Source organism: Falco peregrinus, chromosome 3 (genome assembly GCF_023634155.1).
Source record: "Falco peregrinus isolate bFalPer1 chromosome 3, bFalPer1.pri, whole genome shotgun sequence".
Lineage (NCBI taxonomy): Eukaryota > Metazoa > Chordata > Aves > Falconiformes > Falconidae > Falco > Falco peregrinus.
Window position 1 is genome coordinate 107,673,817 of NC_073723.1, and position 25,991 is coordinate 107,699,807.

General features: G+C 45.5%; 3 protein-coding genes across 5 annotated transcripts in view; 1 reads left to right on the top strand and 2 right to left on the bottom strand.

Annotated features, from left to right (window-relative positions):
- Window positions 1-4,913, top strand: part of MMEL1 (membrane metalloendopeptidase like 1) — a 40,178-nt gene extending 35,265 nt beyond the window's left edge. For all 3 annotated transcript variants that reach the window (XM_013299641.3, XM_027787530.2, XM_027787529.2), the window contains exons 21-23: window positions 26-121; window positions 950-1,026; window positions 1,441-4,913. In XM_013299641.3, the coding sequence (XP_013155095.1) occupies window positions 26-121; window positions 950-1,026; window positions 1,441-1,540 (273 nt within the window). In that variant the 3' untranslated portion in view covers window positions 1,541-4,913. The remainder of the gene's footprint in view (window positions 1-25; window positions 122-949; window positions 1,027-1,440) is intronic.
- Window positions 4,914-8,601: 3,688 nt separating this feature from the next.
- TNFRSF14 (TNF receptor superfamily member 14) lies at window positions 8,602-13,347 on the bottom strand. The gene is made up of 8 exons (XM_055798603.1): window positions 13,167-13,347; window positions 12,850-12,955; window positions 12,247-12,372; window positions 11,515-11,670; window positions 11,028-11,118; window positions 10,333-10,490; window positions 9,973-9,989; window positions 8,602-9,356 (listed from the first exon to the last, which is right to left on the bottom strand). The coding sequence occupies exons 1-8, from the start codon at window positions 13,263-13,265 to the stop codon at window positions 9,249-9,251; spliced, it is 861 nt and encodes a 286-aa protein (XP_055654578.1). The 5' UTR covers window positions 13,266-13,347; the 3' UTR covers window positions 8,602-9,248.
- Window positions 13,348-20,303: 6,956 nt separating this feature from the next.
- Window positions 20,304-24,553, bottom strand: LOC101922778 (transcription factor HES-5-like). The gene is made up of 4 exons (XM_027787541.2): window positions 22,548-24,553; window positions 21,922-21,984; window positions 21,561-21,741; window positions 20,304-21,432 (listed from the first exon to the last, which is right to left on the bottom strand). Exons 2-4 carry the CDS (start codon window positions 21,982-21,984, stop codon window positions 21,191-21,193), a joined length of 486 nt encoding a protein of 161 aa, XP_027643342.1. The 5' UTR covers window positions 22,548-24,553; the 3' UTR covers window positions 20,304-21,190.
- Window positions 24,554-25,991: the final 1,438 nt, after the last annotated feature.

The window sequence follows — 25,991 nt, forward strand, 5'->3', positions numbered from 1 at the left end:
CAAGTGAATCTGTGCTCACTTCTAGGCCTACTTAAAATGGCTGGAACGGGAAGGGAAGGAGCCAAAGCTGCCTGGCCTGAATCTGTCCCACAAACAGCTTTTCTTCCTCAACTTTGCCCAGGTAAGAACCCTCCAATGCAGCCACTACATCCTGCGTCAAAGTATAAATTCGGTTACCTTAAAGGTTAGAGACACCAGTCCCAAGCTCCCCTGGGCCAGCGAGTCACCACCGCGCCCCTCAAAAGGTCCTCAAGGCAGACCTGAAAAAGATGGTTTAGTGATTAGCGGAAAGAATTTTCAGTAACTTCTCTGAGGGCACTACTGAAACCTCCTGGGGCGAGGGTACAGAGAAACAGGGCATCTACCCACAAAAAGGCGTCAGACAACAACTGGTGGGGACAACACCTTTCCAGAGCTTGCCATTTCAGGTCAGTATTGGTTCCACTAACATCTATGAGAAAACTGCTTTTGCTTTAGACACAGGCAGGGTTTCATCCGTTTTTAACATGTGCTGGAGAAAACAATGCCTCGGAAATACCAGGCCAGCAGCCCTGAAATAGGGATACGTATTCAGATCACAGATGTTGCCCCAGATTCCACTGATTTTCCTCTATACCACTTTATCACAATGCAGAAACAGTAAATTTGATGAACTGAATTTCACCCTTCAGCCTGGATGAAGGAACTGTGCCTCAGACTCTCGGAGTTTAGCTCATCTGTTTTAGGAAATACATGGAATCAAGCATCAGATCTTGATCCAAGAACTTGATAAAACAAAAACTAATGAGTAAATAATTGTATCTATTCAGTCTCCTCTACAAAACATACTCCAACTGTATTGTAACAAACTGGGATGGCTTTTAGGAAAAACTTTGAAAAAAACTGAGAAGCTCCCCAAACTGAATTCCCTTTAATACTCACACACTAATTATTAATCCCCCTTGTCTAGGTTTGGTGTGGTTCCTACAGACCAGAATACGCTAGCCAGTCAATTAAGACAGATGTTCACAGTCCTCTGAAATACAGGTGGGTTTTACTAACGGATTTACGAATTGGTAACTTACTTGGTTCAACCCATTGCACAAAAGGAGAGAGTGGCGCGTTGCTGGCAGATGCGTTCTAGGAGACGGGATGAACCCAGGCCAACCTTCGGCGGGTCTCCCATGGCTTGCAGGACACTGCTGAGGAGCGCGTGCCATTACCTGGTCTGGTGAATTTGCCCATCGGTAGAGGACGGACCAGAACCCAGACCCACTCTGTTTGTTCTGGCATTTCATTAGTCATATGAGCCATGTTTTTCTTGCATAAAGTATCCTGTGTTTTGAGACTGTATTTGAGTTACGCGACTCTAAATCACTTTATGGACATGGCTTTCTGTTTTCCAGAGCAAGACCCTCCAAGCAGTGTATCCATGTAAATAAGTTCCTTCTCTTTGTTTAGGGTGATGGGATCTTTGCAGAACTTTGAAGCATTCTCAGAGGTATTCCACTGTAAAAAAGGCACAGCCATGCATCCTGCAGAGAAGTGCAGAGTGTGGTAACCAAAAAGAACACCAGCGAGAATGACACAGACTGGTGACACAACAAACAGTTCTTGCCAGCGATGTGCCTGCTGTTCTCCCACTCAGTCACAGCCAAGGCTAACGGTGCAGCTACTGTAGTAACGATCAAGGGAGCTCCAGCACTCCAGCTCTTACAGTTCTGCTGGGAAGTACCCAGGTATCTCAGTGACTGACTGTGTCACTGTGCTGAAAGCCACCGTGCGCTCCACAACAGAAACGACTGTTTCAAATGACATCCTGACTGTTATTAAGACACTGCATCAGGGTTAAAAAGACTTAATTCTTAAATAATAATAAAAAAAAACCAAAACAAAACCAACAACAACCATATCTCTATTTTTCAGAAAAGAACAATAATTTTAATATGTCTTACAACTACATCTTCTGAGACTCAGTGAACCTGTTGGAGCTGTTCTCAGTGAACTGTTTTCCAGTGTTCTGATTCAGTTTCTGGTGCATTCTTCCCCAATTCAGGTTAGAGCTAGCTTAAACTCTCATGCTGTCCGTATACTTGCACTTCGATTACTGCTTTTGTTGTAAGGAATTGCTATTTGTCTTGCTACGTTACCGAGTGAGCTGTACGTTAAGATGCCTGCCGGCTGCTAACTTCATGCCAAGCTGCGCTCTCCTATTGCACTCAAGTTCTTCCGCTCCAAAGAACAACTGTAACATGACCTTAAAGTGATGTATGACTAGATAGAAAGATCCCATATTTAGGACTACAAATTCTGTTGTTATGGTTAAAATTACAGCCCACCCGCACCACCCCACCCCACCCCTTCAGAGATACATTTAAAATTATGCTTATTCTTGTAGAAAGTGTATAAAATACTTTTTGTCAAAGAGCAAACATGTATCTATGGAAACAATTATGCTGTTTTTAATCCTGTGCCTTTTCATTTTGCCATAGGCTATTTTTCAGTATTTACACTTGAAAATGTAACAAGTATTAATTTTTAATTAAAAAAAGAAACAAAAACAAAACCCAACCAAACAAACCCAAAAACACGGTAGCCAATTCAGCACACATTTTACTATAGAGAGTTTTGGGTGGCTTCCCTCAGTAAGTATTCTAATACAGTGATAATATTTTAAACTGCCAACACTTAATAGTGAATTTTAAATACTCTTCCATCAAATGCTCCTCTTTCTAGCACAGAAATCACTGGAAAGCAAGACAGTAACGCCTAGTGCTTAGCTTACCAAGTGCCAAATCACACTATTCATTTGATTCACAGATTTCAGCACGCCACTAGCAAAAGGTTTGATTATCTAGAGAACGGGGAAGGAAATGAAAATCACTTGACAGAAGCAGCTTTGCCAGAAGAGATGACCCACGGAATTGCTCTGGCCATTTGACAGTAAGAGCTGGCTAAATCACGGAATGAAACCCTCCTGATTTTTGCATGAATTTTACCTGCTAAAGTGAAATCAGCCTGCAGGTGAATTGCCACTTTTACTGCAGCTGAGAATATATAGTTCAATTACATGTTATTTCCATCCTAAAAGTCATTTTGGAAGCTAACTTGCTCAGAGAATCGGTGCTGCCTCAGGGATCTACCACTCTGCCCTTCAGAGTTTTGAGAGTTGAGTACAGAAGGGAAAGTACTAAGAGGGTTTAGTTGCAAGTTTATTTATTTAACATCTTTTCAAAAGACTAAGAACACTCTTCAGCACCTACCAGGAAGGTTGCTGTGCCTTAAAGTGAATACCATACTTATATACAAAAATAAAGTGAATAAACAAATATTACAGGAAGCACAGAATGTGGCTTTCAACACAGTTCATAGAAAAGGTGTTTCCCATCAGATTGTTTTCTGGGCAGCATCTCAGACGCCTGTGTATCCAGACCTCTGCCAGGGAATGCAGCCCCAGTTACGTTTTGGTTTTGTCTTTATTTCAGCTCTGTCTGTTACCTGCAGAGAATGGCACTCGACAACATTTAATTCTAACAAAGATCCTGATTTGAGGCAGATTAATTGGGAGAAAAGGATAATTTTTTTTCAGATGGGAACTGTTGGATTCACATATGCCTGAAAAACTTAGGATTGACCCACACTAAAAAAAACAACAAAACCCGGTGAATAGGAGAGTGCACTACCGAGCTCCAAAATCCCTTTAAAAAAAAAAAAAAGTTACAATATTCTACACTAGGATCAAGGTCCCGTTTAAGTGACTTAAAAGCTCTTAAAGGAAAACATGGAGGTAGCGAACCGGGCACGTACGTGTCACGCTCATGCCTCCGCACAATTTGAAGTGCTTCAGCTGTTAAAACTTTCGGTTCTACGGAGACGTGTAAAGAGATGCTTATTCCCTGCTGGAGCGCGGGCTGAGGTGCTGTGTGTGCCTGCACATCACCCCAGAGCTGCGGTAGTTTAGAACACCACCCCCACACACACACAGAGCAGTATTGCTGCACTGGACACTTGTCTGTCTCGGGAAGTTCCGTTCTGATGCTGAACACCAACACCTTTTGAGTCAGGCTTAATAACGCTACTAAAACACAACAGAAGCAATTTCATCTGATATTGCAGTAAATTATCGATGCGACTTTAACAAGGAGGATTCAAGTTAAAGCTAGTTAGGAGGTAACATAGACTCTGTATAAAACACAGATGGACAGGAACTAATTTAGATGTTAATGAAGGTTCCACTCAAACTATGACTAACCATGAGCTTTTGGCTCCATCCAGGACTAGAACCATGTAGTTAGATTACAGATGTAGCAGCAGATCGGTGAGATTCGGATGTCCTGAAAGGCTTCATGCCTACTGTACTGCCTTCTGCCTACCATCATTAGAGGTAAAGGCCAACAGATCAGATCAAATGAGAATTACGAAGCCCAGGTTCTGCGTAGGAACAGTGCTTTAAGGTGTCTGCAACTGGATGTTGAAGCCAAGTCTAATTACATTTGCTTCTGGTTTTTATTCACTTGTAAGAGAGTTTTTGCTCTTGAATTAACCAAATGCTCATGTCCCATGCCTTGTTAAAACCGACTGTCATACCGACTAGGTTTGTTTTTGCTCCTGGATCAGATCATACGTGTAATAGACCAGGGACTTTTAATTATCTAAATTGCTCTTTATAAAAAGTGACGTGATCTAGAACCTCCTTAGTACGAAATGCTGTCCAAGCTTTGTTGCAGCCATTAAGTTAGGTTCACCTTTCTCATCACATCTAAAACGGGTGTTCATAGAAAGATCATTTGACTACTGCTCCCTATTGGAAGGATTTTCATTTGTTTTAACATTGAATGACTGGCTACAAGACAGTCAAGTGCTCTGATAAATCAGCTTTTGTGATTTAATTATTCATGTATGGTGGCAGGCAAAATAAACTGTATTTAACTGCATTTTGTCCATCTTCACTTGCTCAGGTTTTCCATGCCAGATTACATGCGTACAGTAAAGCTAAATTCCATAGTCAGGTAATAAAAACTTTTTCCCCTGTGTGACCAATACTTTGATGTAGCACTTCCAGTCAGCAAAGGTGGCCAAAGCGCCTTTCTTTCCTCTGTCTTCACATGCCTTTACAAGCCAGGTGTTTACAGTGCCACAGACCCTCCAAGGAAAGCGTCCTGGCCTGACTTGCCTTTAATATTTGCCCCCTACATATCACAGTACCAGACACCTATTTTCTCAACTTGTTCTGAGAACAAGGAGTTACTCTAGGACTCCTCAGGGGAGTGAACATACAATTCCTTTTGCCAGCTTCTGCTCAGAGCCTCACCCTCACAGTTAGGTCTCGATTAGCCTGACGATCACAGATTTCACACATTCAGGCAGGTTTGTCTGCCATCGTGAAAATGTTTTTATGCTAGGGTCAATTAAGAAGAGAGTGACGTTTTAAATACCTCACTGTTCAATAGTTTAACTTGTCTATTAAGCCAGCAGTAACAGTACCTCAGGGTAAATTCACCTGGAATTCTTCTTTAGGGACAGAAAAATTAGGTAGCCTACATCTTTCAGCATCAGAATATCAGAAAAAAGAAGCAAATTTGAGGAGGAACTTTTAAATGTAAAATCCAAGAGGCGATATATGAAGGGGAAAAAAAAGAAATACCACAAACTATTGATTGCTAATATGAACAGTATCACAAACCCAAGGCTAGAATCTGGCACGGTATCTTTTACACATAACACTCAAAATTGCAGTGGTCCAGCTGTCACACAAGCCTACTAATGCAAAAAGGCGAGTTTACTGCAAATAGGGAGTAACAGAACAAAGACAGTCCTTGCCAGCTTCATTTGTGCTTAGATGTTTCACGCTGCTGTTGTTTGCTCTCCCATGTGGACCTCTTCATTGCACTGTAAGAAACACAGAGGTAATTACGGCTGGGGAGAGGGTACGGAGCCCAGCACGTTTCCAGCATGCTGGAAAGGTCCCTTGCTCGGGAGACAGGTCAGAGTTATGCACAAGAACAAAAGCAGGAGATTACAGAAGAGTCAACCAAAGCTGTGACCAGTAATACAGCACGATTAACTGTTTTAATTGGTCTGTAACTACTACAGGTGTACTACAAATATTATGATAATATTAACTTAGCGTGTACGCTACAGATAACAGATCTGCGTATAATCCTTCTCTAAAAGTGCAAGTTATTGTTCTCGGTTACCATGCTCATAGGACAGTTTTGGCCTTGCGAATTGCATTCTTTTATATTTATTCACAGAAGTCTTAGTAAAGGGACTGTGAAGCTGTCTGATCCTAGATTGCCAGACAGTCACTGCCTACCGTGAGGGTACTCAGCAAGGTGACAACAGCATATATATGCCAAGGGAAACAGCACACAACCATGCAGAGGTCAGGTGGAGGAGGTTCACATGGCTGACAGTTTAATAACTCTGCAAAATCATTAAGCTCTGGAGATGTGCCATTAGAAGTTCTGGCACATGCAACTGCTAAAGGGATAATTAAAATGTGCCTGGGAGGTTTTATTCCAAGTTATTATTACAGCACATGGAAGTTACTTCGTTTTTTCATGTAAGTTTATTACGCCTCCCACCTGCAGAAGACTCTTTCCATCTGTCGCTTTGCGTCTGTGCCAGCACAATGCAAGTGCATAAGCTGCAACCTCCCTTACGGTCCCACACATCCCATTTTACCCCTACTGCATTCACATCTCCCCTCGCCAGTTACAGCCCCCTACATCACACCGGCTACCGATGACCTTGATGGAGCAAGGACAGAGATCGGGGAGAGGCTCAGAACAACCAGGACGTGGCACTCCCTGTTAACCACCACAGTACTTTTCCATAATTGTACGCACAAGGGTCACAGCAGAAGCAATGCACTACCACAAGTAAGAAACAACTCAAGTTGAGGGCAGAGGCAGCAGTGGAGTGTCACTGACCTTAGCCTATCAGTGAGTGAACACCTACAAAGAGATAAATGCAGAGGACTTTAAAATTAAGATCGTGGCTTTACAAGCAGGGTCTGTTACTGTGCGCTTGGCTTCTGTCTGTGCCACCTGTAAGCTCCCCTTCCATCCAGGTCTAACGCAACTGCCAATTCAAAGCTCAGAGCAGAGATGACAATACCTTTCCAGGAAGATCCAGGTCCTGACCAGATTGAGCTTCAAAAACCTTCAGCCTGTCAAGTAACATTTTCCAGCACAGCTTGTTAGCGTCGCGTGGTACAACCAGTCAGCCCACTGCCCGGCTGTTCTGCTGGGCTGCCCGGCAGCTGGCATTACGCTGCCGGTGGCATCAGCCACACACTCAGTTTGTGAACACCGGTGGCAGTGACAGAACACAGCTTTACAAGCGTTCTCTGTTTGAGACCCAGTGTCTGTAGCAGGGGGACCATTTGCTGTGCTCCCAAGACACTGATTTTCATTTATCCCATGACCAGGTGAAGTTTAAACTACAACTGGTTGCCCCATTCCAAATCAGGATGGGAACTGCAGCTACAAGCAACCCCTGCCCCTACCTGAGGTTTTGTACTTTCTTCAGCACTTGTGATGACTTTTCAGCTATTTTCAAAGGAACAGAGTCACCTCGGGAGCCTGTACAAGCCCATCTTTTTCTCTACCTGCACAAGTGAGTGACGTATTTAGTGTTAGGTCAGAATGAAACCCTTTGTCCTCAAAGCAAGGTCAGTAAAAATTTTTTACAGGCATTCCCAATAATCCAGAGCTTTCACTACTGAAACAGGACACGCACTCCAAGAAGGAACAAGATGCATATTCATAATCTGCAGAGCTTTCAGACCTGACGTATTCTCCACACACATACCGTCCTACTCGAAACAACACAGCTGTCAGACGGTGAGTCCTTTGCAGTTGCTTCCAGGCTAAGTTCTGTACCAGATGTTCACCTGTGTCAGTCAGAGACTCTGGCCAACAGCCTCCCTTTTAACCCCCTGCAACACCCCTCACCCCCAACCACAACAGAGCACCTTAATTGGTAACTAAGATAGTGGACAAATCCATGTAACGGGACAGAAGTCAGCAAGTCCTACAGAAAATACTTTAGCCTAGTGGAAAATTCTGTACCCAGAGATGTTTTGCTGCAGATCTGATTCCAGACTCGTAAGTAATTATGCATCAGAGCAGCTTTATTACGTACTTGGCAAAAGAAGGATTCAGATGTTTCCCAGAATGAGGAAAATGAAGTCTTTCCTTCTCCCATGCTGCCACCTGGTGACACATCAGTCTCCAACTTCAAAAACAGAGCAAAAGCCACATCTACACACTCACAGCTCCCTCTGCACCTTGTGTGAAACAGGCCTCTCACCCCGACACTGATGCTTTCACAGTACATCTCGGTATCTGCTCACTCCAGCAGCCCCAGCACCCCCTCCCAGCTGTCCCACTGCAAGCACCACATGCCTTCTCCATGCCTCTCTCCATCTTCTTCCACATCTCATTTTTTATACAGTTCTTCACCTCATTACTACCCTCACCAAATCCCTCCTCAAAAATCTACGTCCACCATGATGCTCTTTAAGAATAACGCTTTTCGTCCAGATAATGCCAACAGCCAAGTAACTCAGTGTTTTCCCTTCCTCAGGCAAAGAAACTCCTTTTACAGAGAGAATGTATTTTCATTATTTTATTTCTAGACATAATGTCCCTGTAGGACCAGAACTTTCTTTGTTGTAACACATGATCAGAGATTAGAGCAGAGCAAAAGACGTGTGTGTGTGTCATTCACTAAATGCTACATGTTTCTTGCTGCACAAGATTCCCTTCCCTTCATTATTTTCTTTACTTATAAAAAGGAAAAATCTGTACAAAATGCATTTAGAAAATGTGTTATATATTAGTTATGCGGAATTTTTAAATTCATTTTTAAAATGAAACAAAGCTGTTTCTTTCCACCAACAAATATATCTTGGAAGAATGACATGCATACCAAGTGATAACTGTCCAAGCTGCTAAGAAAGAAACTCCAGGCATACCATACAGGCCACCACTCCATGAAGTGGGAATGTAAAAGGTAAGAGCTTTGCAGCCTTTGACGATACTGACCAACACCTCGATGACTCAGCTATTTTCAAACTTTGATGCTTCAGAAGATCCTCCTTTGCAGATCCTCCTTTTCACTTTCAAGCTGTCTTCTCCGTGAATACTTGGAAAAAATGTTGGGTTTTGTTTGTTAGGGTGGTTTGGGTTTGGGGTTTTTTTTTGTGGTTGGTTTTAGGAGCGGATATCCATTGTTTACAATAGTTCAAATAAAAACGGCTATTCAATACTGGTTTCTTCAGGCCCAGCACCAGTTTCCTGCACAGGAACAGTTGTTTGATCCGTATGCTCCACGGTTAGTATCAAAGCCTGACTCTGCTGTTCACTCTTTAAAACATGTCAAAGGAAAACAGAGAGTATGAAGAGTCAGTGTTTATTAGCAAATGCCTGCGATTTTCACTGCTAACAGCCAGACTTTGGCTTCTTCCTTAAGAGCAAGAGCTGCTGTAGGTCCCCTCTCCAATCAGAAGCACAAATTATACAGTCCATTCAATGTTTTTCCTATGAAATGCATCGCTGCCTGCACAGATACCAGATCTTGCACATCACTAACAGCAACTTTCAGGGGATACATAATACTGTAGGATGGAGAGATAAACACAGTTCCATAAGATGGACTCGTATTTTTTAGTGTAAGTCCATCTCCTAAAACCCCTTCAATATTCATTCTTAGACAATTTCAGGAGATAACAACAGCCCTGTGACTAGCTTCAAAGTCTCCTAATGAGAACTGCATAAAATGAGTTTACACTGCACAATCTTGGGGATTCTGGAACTCAGAGACACTCCCGCTATCGATGAGCTGCTCCAGTACGCACTCAGCCCATCAAACACACAGCATGTACAAACACCAAACAAAAAAACTTACTTCAGATTTCAACATATTACCAAAAAAAAACCCCAAAAACAAAAAACCCAAAACAAGAGAGAGAAAGAGACTCACCCTTGATTCCTGCACCGCTGCAAAGAAAAGGAAACAGTCCCATCAAAATGCAGTAAGGTGAACTTTATACTCACACATTTTTCTAACCACGTTACCATGTTCTTACACGTATGTAGGAGCGGTTCAGCAGTGAGCCTGCATAGGCACATCCCCTAAGGGAGGCACCATCACAACAGGTTAACTGTGGCATGCAAAAATGTAGAAATTTCTGTGTGCCACAGTTAACCTGTTGTGATGATGATACAGTTCACATATCTAATTGGCTGTTAAGGTTTCAGCTCAACATCTAGTGAATCAAAGACCATTCTTCAGAATACTGTTACAAAACCACCCCTTTATACACATGCTACTTGTACTTACGTGGCACATAATTTTTCCTTTTCCTCCATTTCCAGATAGATGTAAGACCAACTGCAATAACTAGCACGGCAACGACAACAGAACAAACAATTACTGTAACGGAGGAAGCTGAGGAAGAATTCCCGTTCTCTCCTTGTACCCAGCCGTTCTTCTTAAGTCTGATGTGAGAAAAGAAATAATTGTGTTCTTAGAACCTGTCAGCAGACCTTGCAGGGGAACTGCTGTACTGTTTTTAACACCCCACCTCCGCACCCAGGGGCATTCACAAAGGTCTTTCTGACTCAGTGGGTAACCCAAGAAGGACCTGACTTTCACCTCTTTTTTTTTTTTAATGCTTGTAAATGCAAACTGATTCTCCTCAGAAGCAAACTCTCACCCATTCCACTATAGCTAAGGGATGTGTCAGCTGAAACCCTGGTACCCAGAGGAGCGCACTGCTCTTCATGGGTCTAGATCCAGCTCTGTTAGAGCTGTCTGAGAGTCTCCTGTGCAGTGGCAAGCTCGAACAAGAGGCTGAAGGCTAAATCTGTCATGTTAACGAGTTTATAAAGAAAGAAGTTATGCTGTTCCCAAGAAAGAGTGGGATGTAGGAACAGGATTCCATGCTCAGTGCCTTACTGGAAGCAGAAAACTGCTGCAAAATGCAGACCCAACAGTTAAAGAAAGCAGCCCCATGCCCAGTAAGAGCTGCTTACTTGGACCATGGTATACAACTGTGAGACATGTTGGCTGTTGAGGAGGTTCCAGGAGGACAGGCTTCACACACATTGTCAGTGGTCTTTGTGCCTGTAAGGGAGAAGACAACAGGATTTCTATCTGCACCTAAGGCTAAGGTTCAGTTCAATGTGTTCTTTGCAAATGACCAAGCGATTACTGCAGAGACTTCAATACAGACAACAGCTCACACACTTCTCTTTGCACACAGGAAAAAGGCTTCTTGGCTAATCAGCTACCTCAGCATCTAGGTCTTGAAGGATCCTGCAAGCTTTCAGCTGTGTCACAGTCAGTACAGCGGGCAAGTATACACCATACCTAGTATGTGCTGGCCCTATCCATTCACATTGTTCCTTCACTGATTTTTTTCTGGATGAACTGATAGCCAGACTCCTCAAAATCGAGCTCCAAAGGCATTTCCCATAAGAAAACTTTCCTCTTGGTGTTACCGATGCTGTGTTGGCTTACCCCTTTCTTTTACCATACTGCCAGGAAAGCAGACAGTGTAGCGCTGACAAAGTTCACAGTCTTCACTCCCCAAATAACTGCAGAAATACTCAGGCGGACAGCCACACACAGTATTCTTCGTATAGGTACATGCTACTTCTGGCACTAGGTTGGCTCCTAAGAGAAATTCACATGCGCAGCCACAGTATTTACATGGGTACAATCAACAGATACAAAACCAAAAGCAAACATTTAGCTTTGCCTTGATGCACTGGTGAAGAGCACCAGAACTAACAGGGTTAGTGAAGACGACTCCTTTTGTGATATATAAAGAGCCCAAATCCTTACAGACACAGCATCTTTACATCTGTCCTCAGCGTTGCATGGCAAAAGCAAAATACTCTCAACTCAGATGTTTTTAAATTAGCTCCACCAGGAGCTCATTCAGGTCTACCTTACCCCGATAGTCCAAGACAACTCTTTAGACATCATGCTGCGATCTAAAGGACCCTTTAAACATTATAAGCGAGAGGCTGCAGACCAAACCTCCGGTGGTGCCAGCTGAAGATTGATCCAAGTTTCTCCCTTCCATCACCCAGGAGATAGCATTCTGAGGTCTGCACAGTGACATAAGCCTCTCTGTTCATCCTCTTAACCAACTCATCAAGCAAATGAGGCAAGAAAGAAGGGGAGAATGTATCCACAAAAGGCATGAAAAATCCATTTAACCTGGTTCTTCAGCATCCTCCTTACCTTTATCACACAGTTTACATTTCCTGCAGTGTTCTAAACCATTGGGATGATCTGTGTATGTATCCTCAACACAAGGTACGCACATGGTGCTGGAATTTGCAGTGCAGTGCTTGAAAACCCGAAGTCCTAAAAACCAGAAACAACCCCCCAGAGAAGTGGCTCCGTTAGCAAAGCTTACGTGGCCGGGGCCTGACACTGGCATTAAACCAACAGTAACTACTAAACTACAAGGACCTCAGAAATATGCTAATAGCGGCTGCAGAGAGAACCCCGAAACAGAAACCGTGACCCAAAATGAAAGACCTTGGAAACCGTGAAGTTAGTGACTACCAGGGCAGAGAGATTCTGGTGGTTTTGGCTTCTACTCTGGAGGGTCCAAAGAAAGGGATGGGGCCCTGTGCTGCTGCAAGGGGGGTGTGGGGCGTGAGCCAGGGCCGCAAGAGGCCATTCAGGCATGATGCTCACAACTTGGTTAGTTGCAAGGCTGGTGTCAGGGTGCAGCGGGCTGCAGGAGGGAAGGCGGGTCACCCTCATGACCCGCTGCAGGAGGGAAGGAGCTTTCCTCTGCAGCTGACATGGAGAGCAAGCAGTCCAGTTACCTACCAGCAGCACACATGAGGCAGCACTCTGCACCTATGGGATATTCTCCCAGCCCACATTCTAAGGCTTCCACACAGTCCAGCTGCATGACGAGCACAACGGCAAAAACCTTAGGGCAATACAAGAAGGGATTTCTGCTGCACAGCCTGTTTACAGGACGCCGGCCGCTCGACACACCGCCGTCTCGCACAGGGGCTTCCGACGAGCGGCCCTCCCCGCAGGGCCGGGGCGGGGGGCGCTCCCCGGCCAGCCCGGCCCCGCCAGGCCGCCCTGGGCGGAGAAGCAGCGGGGAGCGGCCCGGCCGTGCGGGCCGCACTCACCAGGCGCATGGTCCGCCGGGCAGGCTCCCGCAGCTGCGGGGCTCCGCGGCGCCTCAGCGGCCGCCCCGCGTTCGGCGCAGCCCGGGGCCGCTGCCCCATGCAGGGGGCCGGCCCGGGCCCACAGCGGCTGCCGGACCCGCGGCCGCGCCCGCCGCCGACACGAAAATGAAAGCGAAAGCCGCGCTGAGCGGGATCACCTCTGCCCCGGCAGGGAAGGGCGAGGAGGGGAAGCCGCGGCGGCAGCCCAGCGCTGGGCCTGCGCCCGACACAACGGCAGCGGCGGGGACGGAGGCCGAGCGCGGCCGGGGAGCCCGGCTGTGGGCCCTTGCTCAACAGAATGGCGGCGGGGGGCGAGGGCGAGTAGGGCTGGGGCTGCCCAGCCCCGCGCCGCTGCCCCACAAGTGGCGAGGGGGAAGAGAGGGCAAGCAGGGCCGGGGCAGCCCGGCGCAGGGCCCCTGCCCCACAACATGGCAGCCCGGGAGGCTGAGGGGGCCGGGAGCTCAGTGATCACCCCAGCCCCTGCCTGAGGGCCACCTTCCTTTCGCGAAAACGTGTCCATAAGCACACGCAAAAGCAACCAGAAACAGCCAACTATTAAAAAAAAAAGATGCCGAGGCTGCCCTGCAGAGAAATTACTTGCCCAGGCAGGGAAAGGCGAGGAAGGGAAACCACCGCTGCGGCAGCCCGGCTCTGGGCCCCTGCCCCACAGAATGGCGGCGGGGGCAGAGGCTGGGTAGGGCTGGGGGCTGCCCGCCCTGCCCCACAAGATGGCGGCGGGGGGGGAGAGAGGCCGAGCAGGTTCAGGGCGGCCCGGCGCAGGGCCCCTGCCCCACAAGATGGCAGCCGAGGGGGCCTGGAGCTCAGTGATCACCCCAGCCCCTGCCTGGGGGCACCCTTCCTTCATGAAAACGTGTCCGTAGGCACACACAAGAGCAAACAGAACAACCAACCGTTGGAAAAAGAAAAAAAAAAAGAGGCTGAGGATGCCCAGCAGAGAAATTATTTGACCAAAAAGCAAAATGCCCAAGTCCGCTGTTAGACTTAGCTCAGATTCCCCCTGTGCCAGCGGTATGGCTTTCCGTCACTGCGGCAGTTCTGGGTCTGGCTTTGAGTCGGCACCAGCCCCCAGCAGATGTTGGGATTAGCCAAAGCATTGGCAGTTTTAAAAAACAGCTGTTGTCACAAATACGTAACATGTTGAAATGGGTCATTGTTCCTCGAATACCACAGGGAAGCAGTTTACATAAATACAGGTTTTCCCCTTTCTGTTTTTGAAGAAAAAAAGCTGGCAATGCTTTACTAGTTTCTGAAATGGGCAGGCAGCGTTTCTTGCAGCAGGGTGAGACGGTGCAGAGAGGAGCTGTTTGTTAAGGCCTTCACTGAGCTCAGAACCGCGATGAACCTTTGGCAAGTGGAAAGCAGACCAGCGAGACACGGGAGCCGCACGCCTGCTCCTCTGCCAGGATGCCCACCAGCTAGGGACAGCTCAACTGGAACGCGTCAGGGATCCTGTGTTCAGCCCACATCCGTTAAAAGTCAGTTTACGTGCCTACGTAGCAAAGGCAGCTAAAGAGGGGTCCAGCTCTTGTTATTAGCGTTTCATAATTCTGCTGACAGCTAAACTTTTCAGGGCAAGCACACTGGGAGTCCCCAGCCGGTTTAACAGGCGCTGACGTGCAGCGCTGCTGGAAGAAGAGCTCCGTCTCCTTTCGGTCCCATTCCCCCCAACCCCACTACGAGCACCCATGAAGAAATGGCAGTTGGGAAGCAGCTGAGGCCAGAATTCATTCTGATGAGCAGGTGGAAGTCATGGATGGCGCTAGTTCCAGTTCTCCATGCCCCAGATTCTTGCAGGGAGGTGTTGGGGTTGGCGCTGCCACTGCTGCCCTGTGTCAGCGTGTGTATGCTGGTGTACAGCGACGGAGGGGGGTGGCTTGCCAAAGGCTGCGGCAGTGAGTCAGACAGAGGTAATGCCAGCGCTGACTTTGGAGATGCTGGGGATGGCTGGCTCTGGCACGCACACAGAGCGTGTGTGACAATCTGGGACACTAAGCACAAGCCTAGTGACACTGTGGCCCTGTCAGTCCTGCCTGTAACCTGCGTTGATGGTGCACCACGCCTGTAGTTCGCTCAACATTTCCTCTTATTTTCAGGTGATAATGCTAACTTCTATAGCTATTTGGGATAGACAAGCTGAAAGTGAAAGCTCCCTCAGACACAAAAATAGGGAAGTATACTTGTGAAATATGGATGTCGAGCTTCCTTTTTCCATAGTGACAGAGATTGAGGGTTTCTAGACAGAGTTACTTTTCTCCCCTGGGAAGTGATCGCAGGTAGTCCCTTGACATGAACTGATTGTACCGTATGGCAGCTGCCTCAGTTTCCTACACATCACCGCTTCTTTTCCACTGCTCCAGGTTTCACTTGACACGGCAGATCACGCTTCTCTGGCAAAGGACAGCTGCTGTGCATGTGACAGGAAGGTCTGAGCTTGCCTCGCCTTGCCTCGGAATGCGTTTGACAAGTCGAAATTCATTGGTATTATCACATTTGCAATGGATTTTCCCTGTGAGAAACCTCTCGGGCTGTGGCCGGCATTCAGCACTAATACAGCACTAATTTTTCAGCCAAGAAATCAGTAGTGCTGGCTACCACTGTGACCTAGCAGTTGGGAAAACCAAGCAGCCATCCTACTTAAAAGTGTAGTTCATAGCTGGATGGGAAATATGTATTTAGCTCAGCAGTATTGCTGTAATCAGGTCATTCCTGACTTGCCTCCCTAACTGCAGGCCAAGGTTTGGGTTGGTTTTTTTTCCCCCCACGTCCCTATCACCATTTCAGAATACAAAAACCCTAAGCCAGGTGTAGATTCATACCAGCTTCCATCGGTCTCCCAACAGCCACAGATTGATTGTACCTCGTTCTTCACAAGCAAAGGGACTTTCCTGGTTGTTGAAGTACAGAAACTCCGCTCTGGACAGCTGAAGGACAGTAGCTATTGTCTTCAACTGATTTACTACTGATTTACAGGATGCAAGAAAGAGTAAGTCCTGAGAGAAGCCTTTTAGGACTATGAGGAGGGCAAAGACCTTCTCCCTGTCCTTCACACCCCTATCCCGTCCTTCACACAGGTGCACACACTAGTGCATGAACCAGCATCCTTAGTCCAGAATTTATCTTTGCAGGTGCCTTGTATACAGGTAATGCTCAAAGGTATCCCACAGCTGTACGCCCTTCTGATTCCTTAGTTTTGTTATCTGTGGTAGAAGATCTAGGGAGCCTGGAAGTTAAGATAGAAGCAGTCTTCTCAGGTTTTCAGGTGGTTGTTGTTTTATTTTTTTAACTGCTTATAATTTTATCAGTCTGTTTGCTTTTTTGGACTGAAATATAGCAGCTGTGCTGTTTAAGTGCAAATATCTCTCCTGGGGGGGAAAAAAAATCAATAGACGTAATGCAGCCCGTCTGAGAATGAAAAGAGGTATCTTTCCTATTGTGATCAAATATGCTTGTGAGCAGTGGAACTTCTAAGGACAAGTTTCCTGTAGCTTTATGTCTCGCGGACAAAATATTTTGTGCCTGGTAGGGTACAAGCTCTGATCAAAGCTTATCTGGTGGTGGGAAGACTTGTAACATTTCTGTCATCTCTGAATTCTTCAGTATACAGCCAGTACAGCAGCACAGAAAGAGCAGTGATGCCCTGGCCAGCTGCCAGCCCAGGTGCATTGCCACTGCTGTTATCAGAATGTGCCCAGGCACAGCAGAGTACAATGATAAGCAGTGCAGCGGTACAGCAAGCAGCAAAAGCAAAAAGCAGCCCCTAACGAGCACAAGATTTAATTTGCAGTAAGGAAAGCAAGCCCCATGGCAAGCACAGGAGCCTGCCAATTAATAGCTAAACAGCAACGACAGCTATAAATTTGACCTAGCAAGTCCAGTCAAATCTGTCGTTATCTCGAACCCTTTGAGCTGCTTGCTCGCTCCCCCTTGGCAGGATGGGGGAGACAATCAGAAAGATAAAAGTGAGAAAACTCGTGGGTCGAGATAAAGACAGTTTAATAGGTAAAACAAAAGCTGCGTGTGCAAGCAGAGAAAAACAAGGAATTCATTCACCAGCTGTAGAGACATTAACACAGACAACATCAAATTCTACCCCTTTTAAAAAAAACAAACCCCAAACCAAACAGCATTATAACATTATATAAATCCAATAACATACTGGTTTATGGTCCAGTCATCCTGCACATTTTTCAAGCTCCATTCCCTATTTGTTTTGGTGGGGTTTTTGCCAGGGCTTTTTTTCTGCTGCAGTGTCTTGACAGACCCAAATAAGCCGCCTGGAACTTGTGGGCAGAATTAAAATTAATATTCCTTAGTACATGCAGTGAAATGAAATTACTCTGATTTAAGTGATATTGAAGGCATTGGCCAGAGAAAACTCGTTGTTCCTTCTAACTTTATTTCTAAAGCTTTAGCTTTAGGAAACATCAATAAAAAGAATATATAAGTGTGTGTCAGTAGTAAGTGGTGTCTTTTTAAAAGGACTATAGCTTGAAAATTTTAAGTAACATTTTGTGTGGGCAGAAGCATTCAGTGTAAATGGAAGCAACAGACCTGCAAGTCCCAAGTTTTACAGCTTTAAGGAACTGCTTAAATTATCCTTTATAGACACAGTTCATATAATACTAGTGAGAGAAGTGATAGAAAGCAGCTTTTGCACCAGATTCCACAACTAAATTTTAAAAAGAATTCTACTCCAGTACTGCTGGAAAAAACCCAAACCTCTCTACATCAATTTAACGCTTCATCAAGTTACCCTATTCATCTGTCCACATATAAACAATTACAATGTCATACACAGAAACTGAGAGGTGGAAAAGATTTATTAATCTCCAGCACTGACTGACATCTGATACCTGGCCATTAAAATGAAGCAAACAAAATCACATGAAGCATACACATGAAAAACCCTAAAATTCTGCTCAAACTGACGTTTTAGTCATCCAAGGGGACAGTGTTTTTACAGTAACTGTGACCCCTGGTGGCTAAAAAAAAAAAAAAAAAAAAAAAAAAAAGAAAGTTTACAATGTCATTTGTAAACTTTGCAAGGGCTTTTCCTACTGAAATATTAAAAAAAGTTGTGTATCTAAAGATTTTTTTTCAGTAAGAACTTTTTAGTGTTCTAAATAGTTTGACACTCGTTTTGCATAATTCTAGAAGTTTATATGGCAAGTTCTCTGTATCGCAAGCCAATTCACTTGCTGGATAACAGTAACAACATCATGTCATTACTAGTGTTACTATTTACATTATAGTAACATCTCAAATCTTCAAATGAAATTAAGGTATCGCTTTACAAAGTTACTGCCAAGAACTCCAGAGTAAAAGAGCATATAGGGACTCTGCCACTTAATGGCATCTCCTACCACAGACGCCACATTCCTTATTGCAGTAAAATGCGTATGTATGACAAATCGGTGATAAAATGTGGCAGAACAAATCATTCCTTGTCAAAACAAGAGACAAACAAAAACCTGCATAAGCAAGCAATGTGTGATCTCTGGCTAACAACATGGATTATGTCTCTAGCCAAAACATCCCGTAACTTTGTATGTAAGCCACAGAACTATCGTATTTTTTTCATCAGAGGATAACGTTTTTCACCCAAGGTTTATGCCTGCACAAACTTACGTTTATTATCACGATTGGTTTATTGTCATAGGAAGGGAAGCTCCCCCAGTCAGGGGCACACGTGGATGTTCCTGTTGTGATGGAGTACAGATGTTTGTTGTTTGGGTTTTTAAATCCCATATTGCTCTTTCGTAAGTGCTTATGTTCCACATGAAAGAAAGCAAGCTGTCCATGTGAGACATGCAGCCAAGAGGACCTTGGCTATTCCTGCTGACCAGTCTGAAGTTCCTGAAGAAATCATGCTTGAAATAACAGTTAAGAGACTTTTTAATATTAGGAACATAGAGTTTAGCAATTCAGTAATTACTATGAGGAAAGGCGGCTTTCCAGGAATCCTTTTTCTACTCTACAACTCTTTATTGCTGAGGGGAGAGATCAGCTCCCCCAGCTTGAGTCAAGGGCCTGGCTTTCAGGAGGGCCCAAACCAGCACGAAGCGTTACCGACGGCCACGCTGCTACCCAAGGCAGCAACGTAACAGCAAAACAAGCTGAGGGAAGCCAAGGCAGCCTAAGCGAGAGAGATTTCCTCCTTCTCCTCAAACTGCCTTTCTGATCTCAGGCCAGGTAAATATAGGAAGTGCAGCTCATCGCTCTACCTGCGCATCTGCTCCTTCTACACTGATACCCAAAGCAGTTTTAAACCAGCCACCTTTGGTAGGGAGCAAAAAGCTGAGCACAAACCAGCTGCCTCCGACCTGTTTTCCACCCATCCTTGCACGGACAAATACATGCTATATATATATGTACATATATAACTTACTGGGCTATAACTGGTGCAGACATGCCTCCCACAAACCCTGATGGGGGATGCTCACAGAATCCTCATTCAGGTAGGTGTAACAGCAGCAAAAGGCCTCACCCTGGTTTGTGTGTCCCTACCAGGGCAGCTCTGACCCACCCGACCTCCACAGCTCTCCCGCTGCTGCTCCACACCGCTGCAGTGCAGCTCTTCCCCGAGGCTTTGCAGGGCAGGACAGTTCATTTGCCCCTCTGAGCTCCCAGAGAAGAAACTGTGGCAAGGCATTAGAGGATGCACAGCACTGCAGTGATTCGGTTTGCTTCCTCTCAGTGTGAGGTGAAAAAATCACATGAAAGGAGGACTACAGATTCCAGGTGCTGCCTGTTAGGGAGACCAGATGGCCAGGTTGGAGGCTTTACTACCCAGGTGAGAAGGTTTTGTGTGGATAGGAGGGGCAGTGACCAAGGAAATGCTCACTACAATTCAGCTGAGAGAATCTGTGTGATGGTAGCACTTGCTTGCTTCTTGGGGTTAAGTGTGCAAGGTACTCACGTGATGGGAGCCATGAGACTATACAGAGTAGATGAGAACATGAGCTCCTTTTGCTTTACAAAAAATCCCACTTCTAACTTTCAAAGACTAACATATTGGTCTTTCTCAGGGGCGCGAGTGGCTGCCTATCGCTCAGAGGGAGAGAACCCAGACAGAAGTTGCACACAAATGCATTTTATTGCTCTCTACAAACACAGAGACGCATACACAGTATGCATGTAAGCCACAGGCCTGTCCCAGTAGTGGGAGAAACACTATCCATCATGAATTAAACCACTCAATGCAGACAAAAATCATTATTATAATGAAAATGCTAGAAAAAGCATAGCTTACACCCAAAATGTATAACATTGACAAATCAAGCCTTACACGTACTACCTTTTCTTTAACATAAAGCAGTAACATACTCTTTTTCTAAATTGAAAAAAGCAGCAAAATAGTAGAAATATTCCACATAGTTTCCTAGCTTCTGTTCATCCATCATGCTTTATATACTAGGACTATGAAAGGGCCATTGGGGAAAAATCCAAAACAAAACGAAAACCATCTCTGATGCTGTACAAGTTATAAGAAAACCAAGGGAAATTGATTCTAATCAAGTGTGCATGAACCAAAGGGTAGTAAATTTATCCTCTGGAGTGACTGAGCAACCAAGTGTTGCTAGTCAAGCCAGAGCAAAGCTGATGGCTCTTACAAGCAATATTAGAGAAATCTCTCCTACAGCAATTCTCGTCCATCACAACTGTAACATCTACAAAAACACCCTCCTTCATTTTGAAGACATTCGCCCCCTGACTGGGCAGCGTGCTGTGGACTGTTACCAGCAGTGTCTACACAGCTTCAGTACCACTCAGCAGAACGCCTGAACTTTTGCCAAAGGATCCCATAAAAGTCAAAAGTATGCCATTCTTTTCACTCATAAATAAAATATAGGGGAAACAAAATTCCCTACGGAAGAGAGGATCAGAGCTGGGCTATCAGGTGCACTCAGATCCTTCCTCTGGACCGTAAAAGGCAGAGGTCCATGAAGTAAGGACTCCCCTGACTACCAGGGCCTCCAGAGAGTACTGGTGTCTTTTGGCGATGCTTGCTTCAGGGTGCTGGGGTTCCCAGGGGAATAGGCGACCTCTGCAGCAGCTGACTGGCTCTTCTGGAAGTGGCTTAAAAGTTTGGTCTGTGTTTCAGTTCGGACTTTATGAAGAGAGAGGAAATGAAAAGCTTCTTGCAAACATCTCGAATAGCCCTCTCTGAAGTCAAACTGAGAGTTTTTATGGAAGGATCCTGCAGCTAGAGAAGGGAAGAAAAGAGGTAGGGGAAAGAAAGAATAGTTTAGAGCAATTGCTCATGGCCAGAGATTCATAAAAGTGTCACAGATTTGCAATAAGCTAGAGAGTGACACAACATTCAGTACTCACCCTTCATCTGCAGCTGGCTCTGCTGCTTCAGGTAGCTGACAGTCATCTCCAGGATGTCGGCTTTCTCCAGCTTGGAGTTGGGCTGGTGCCTCTGAAACTCCTTCTCCAGGAGCAGTTTCAGCTGCTCGATGCTGCTGTTAATCCGGTCACGGCGCATTTTCTCCACCACCGGCTTCCTCAGCTGTAAAAAGCAAAGGAAAAGAGACCTACGTTAGAAGGATCTTCTCCCTGCCATCTCACAGGACTGCTTGCTGCCCATCACTGTTCCTAAACAATGTGGACCTGTTTTTCAGCTGGTGTAAGCTGTTATGAGAACAGCTGAGAGCGCGGCTCGAAGCTGCCTTGCTCTGCCTGGACTTACTTTGTTTTTCTCCTTTGGTGTCAGTAGGTTGTCGGGCTCCATGAAAACAGTGCTGGGAGCCATCTGTCCTGGGAAAGCAAGGAAGGTCTCAGAGTGGAAGTCCAGGAGAAACGTGTTGCTGGAAGCTGCCTCTGTGCGGTATTTATACTGTACAACCTCACTGAGAGTCTGTGGGTCTCCGGCTTGGTGGCGTTTCCCACACTCTACAGCCAATCAGGGAGATAGGCAGCACAATAGGAGAAGCATCTATTCTTGCATGCTCCATTGCCAGTGAATAGCCTGGGGATAATGACCTTCTCCCAGATGAGCAGGTGGGGAGTGTATGGTACGTGAAAGGCTGGGATCAGAGTTACGTGTCAGAAGCTGGGAAAGAGCTGGCCTTCAATGGGAAAAGGCTGCTGACTAATGCCGCGGATCAATAGCATTCCAGACGCAGCCTTGGGTTCACATGCGTGGAGGAAGGAGGAGGTCAGCTGCCGATGGCGGGAAGTAACTCCTGCGTGGGGCTGCGCTCCTCTCTGGGGACGCTTGGAGGCACACGCTTAAGCATGCACAAATGCACATGCACACACGAGCGGTTACTGGCTTACTGAGATAAAGAGCAGAACTGCTTTAAAGCCACTCACCTTGTTTTCTCAGGAAGCCAGAGCCAGTTGTTCTCCCTCAGGTGACCGTGACGCCAGTTTTGCCCATGTGAAACAGAAAACAGCTTTTCCAGCTTGTCTTACTGCAAATAGTACTTCTAATTGTAAGCACACAGTTATTGAAAACGTTTTCAGTTTTGATCTTTGTTCTCTTCCCTTGATATCTTATGTGCCTCTTTAGAATACTCTCAAGCCGTGCCACAAGCACTTCATGTTTCTGTTTGCAAATACCTGCAACGTAAATCCATGGGGAGAAGGATCTTGGAGTGTTTTGAGAGCAGTTTGTCTCACATAATGCTTTTTCACTTCCTCCCCAAAATGCATTTTAATAATAATTCTGGTTATTTTTATTTCATCTATGCACAAACGAAAATGGAGTGCAGAAGAAATTTATATAGCCCATACACTTATCAGAAATCAAATTCCCGATTCCTCATTATTCTCCACTGGGGCAATTTCTGCATTGAGAGGCACAGCCTTTGCTCAATAGGTGCCTGCAGCTGGAAGAGTTAACCGTCTTCCTATTTGTATCCTATAAGCACACAGCCAGAGATTCATGACACAACACTTGAACCAGATCTGCCTGCATTTACCCTGCCTTCTGCCCGTGCAAGCACCGCTTCCTTTTACGAGCTCTAATGAACAGCTGAAGAAGGACATGGCAGCTGGGTATCTTCTGCATCCTCTGGACATGCACCCTGGCCTGTGTGGAGCGCGGCTGACAGCAATGTTGTCCTGTTACAAGACATGAAGGGCAAAGCAGGCAGGCAGCAGCATTAACTGCGTATCTAGAACCATGCGTTTTGGTCCCAGATTTACTCCAAATGTGCTGTGTGACCTCATCAGTTCGATATGCTTCTCTGTGAGCATCAGCATCTCCCTCTCCAAGACTCAATACAGGAATAATAATAATAATAATCAGATAAATTACTGCCAAGTAACGTTAGGGCTTATGGTGGGGGATCTCTTACTGTAGTAAGTAAATCCTGTTTGTGTTAACATTAATATATGTGTATGCGTGTTCATGTATATATTAATATATATATGTGTGGTCATGCATGACTTTTAATGTGAATCACATACACATGTACACATTTCTCTCTCACTCTGAAACTCATTATTTGTAAGACCAGGTAAGGTTTAAATGACCTCTTCCAGGATCTGCTTTTCCATCCCTATTGTACTGCTCCTGAATAGGCTCCTTCTTTTCGTACAGAGCAGCAGCTGTTGAGCTCTGAGCCTTTTATGTCAAGTTGTGGGAAAGCTTTTGTGACACCATTTCACATGTTCTCCTCAAAGCTTGTGGATTATCTTTGAGCCCATGTAACGCCACCTCTGAAACCAATCTTACGCTCTGTGCATCCCTCTTGGGGAGATTCTCTGAAACAGAAACTCCTGAGTAGTAACTCGTTTCTTGAGCTCATTAATCAAGCCGCGTGAAGAAGAAATGTGCCGATCCCGTGATCAGCAGAGTCAACTAGCAGTTCTGCTGGAGACGGTTTCTCTTCTCCCAATTAACTCACTAATAAACAGCTCTAGGAACAGCAATAATTCCCCCTTCCAGTACAAGTCACATAAACAGGCACTCCAGTTGGAGCCCAACAAGGCTGTTTAAAGTGTCAGACGCCTTCCCTGCAATTATCCACAGTACAGGACAAGAAACTAAGCCTGCTTCTCAGCAGCCTCTGCATTCCTGCATTCCTGCATCACAGGACTGTTACTCTGGGGGAGCACAAATTAACTTTCCGTGATAAAACTAGTCGAGCAGACGCAGACGTGTGATTGAGTGACTTGGGTCTTCCTTTGACTTGCTTCTCTCACCTGTGCAGGCTCTGGCCATTTCTGGGTTTGCCCAGCGGTTCTGAAGACGCGAAGGAGAGGGGCAGGAGCCTGGAACGGGTGCTGGTGCCTGCGCTGGGGCAGCTGGCTGCAGCCCCTCACCGACCCACATCAGGCTGAAGGTGTTGCCACCCACGTCTGCCACTGCTGACTCCACCTGGGATGAACCTCTATTTCTCCACTCAGTAGCCAGGGGATTATGAAGTTAACTCTGTGGGAACAGTCATGCACGCCTGAACCACCTTACCCTCCTTGGTCTTGGTAGAAATTTTGCGTAATTCATTATTACAAAATTTAGCTCAAGTTAAAAGAGAATGAAAAACTCTTATCTCCTTTCTTTTTCCAAGAAAGTAACTTCCATGTACCTTCTTGAAGGAATGAATTGTATGGGATAAAAAATCCTGGATTTTCTTCCAGGATCCCAAGCATCATGTCCCATTTCGTATCTGTTTACTGTGTGCGCCTGAGATGTGGTGGACCTTTTTTTCTCCTGCTGTTTAGTAATTACATGGTTAGGCATTGTCACTGTAACCCACACCTTCAGAATTCTTGCCTTGAATCTGCCACTGACTCAGTGGAGCGTGAGAGCAGGTGAAGGCTCACCATGCTCCATGATCCAAGCCGCGTGGATGCGGCTAGCCCCTCAATGCCTGGACCCTCAGTTTAGCACCTGCATGCTGGGTTCAGAGCAATGTGAGCTCCAATCCCTCACAAAAAAACCATAGCCCAGCAAAGGCAGGATCAGCTTTCCTAGCAGGGATTCCAGAAGAGCTCCATTGCCTCACGTCTGGCCAGCCCACAGCCAAAGGGAAAGGTGTCGGAGACGGCTGTGCCAACACTGTGCCTGATGGTGCTGCGATAGCCGTGGTGTGGTTGGCACAATCAAGGGGTCAAGGCTCAATACTTCTCCATTAGGATCCAAACTGACCCAAAGACTGCTACAGAGCAGGCTGAACGCTAATAATCTCCTGTGGCCTCGAGAAATTCACTTAACTATAGGGGCTGGAGGCCCTACATACATACTCAGAACATGTGTGGTAAGAAAAATGATGCTATTCAATGTATTAATGTGAGGTGAATGTAGCAAAATCTCCCTGAGATGCTAAATCTACTGAGGTTCTTAATTCCTCATTTTGTGTAACACATTAATTTTAAAGCATCTAAAAAAGCCATATATTAAAAATAGCTTTTTATTTTCATTGGTTTCACAGTCTATGAGGGGAAAAATCGGCCAATTACTGACCATCTTGGAAGTGTTACTCAAATTAAATGCTCGATTATGCAAAATAGATGCTCTGCTTCTGCTTTAGTTGGAAAACCTAAGGAAAAGTGATAAAGAAAATTCCTCCCTATTATAAAGTTAGCAGAGTCAGTGGACTTTGAGGATAATGAATTCTGAATTATATACCTTCTATGATGGTTCCAAACATACACATACGTATTGCATAGAAAACTTACGAGGATCCCAAGATACTGGACCTGGTTAACATGTTTGAAATACGGCATTAGCAAGAGCCTTCCCCCAGAATCTCTGCCAGATGTTAGCTCTTTAGGAAGACTCAAAGATGCTGCTCCTTTCTCAAGTCT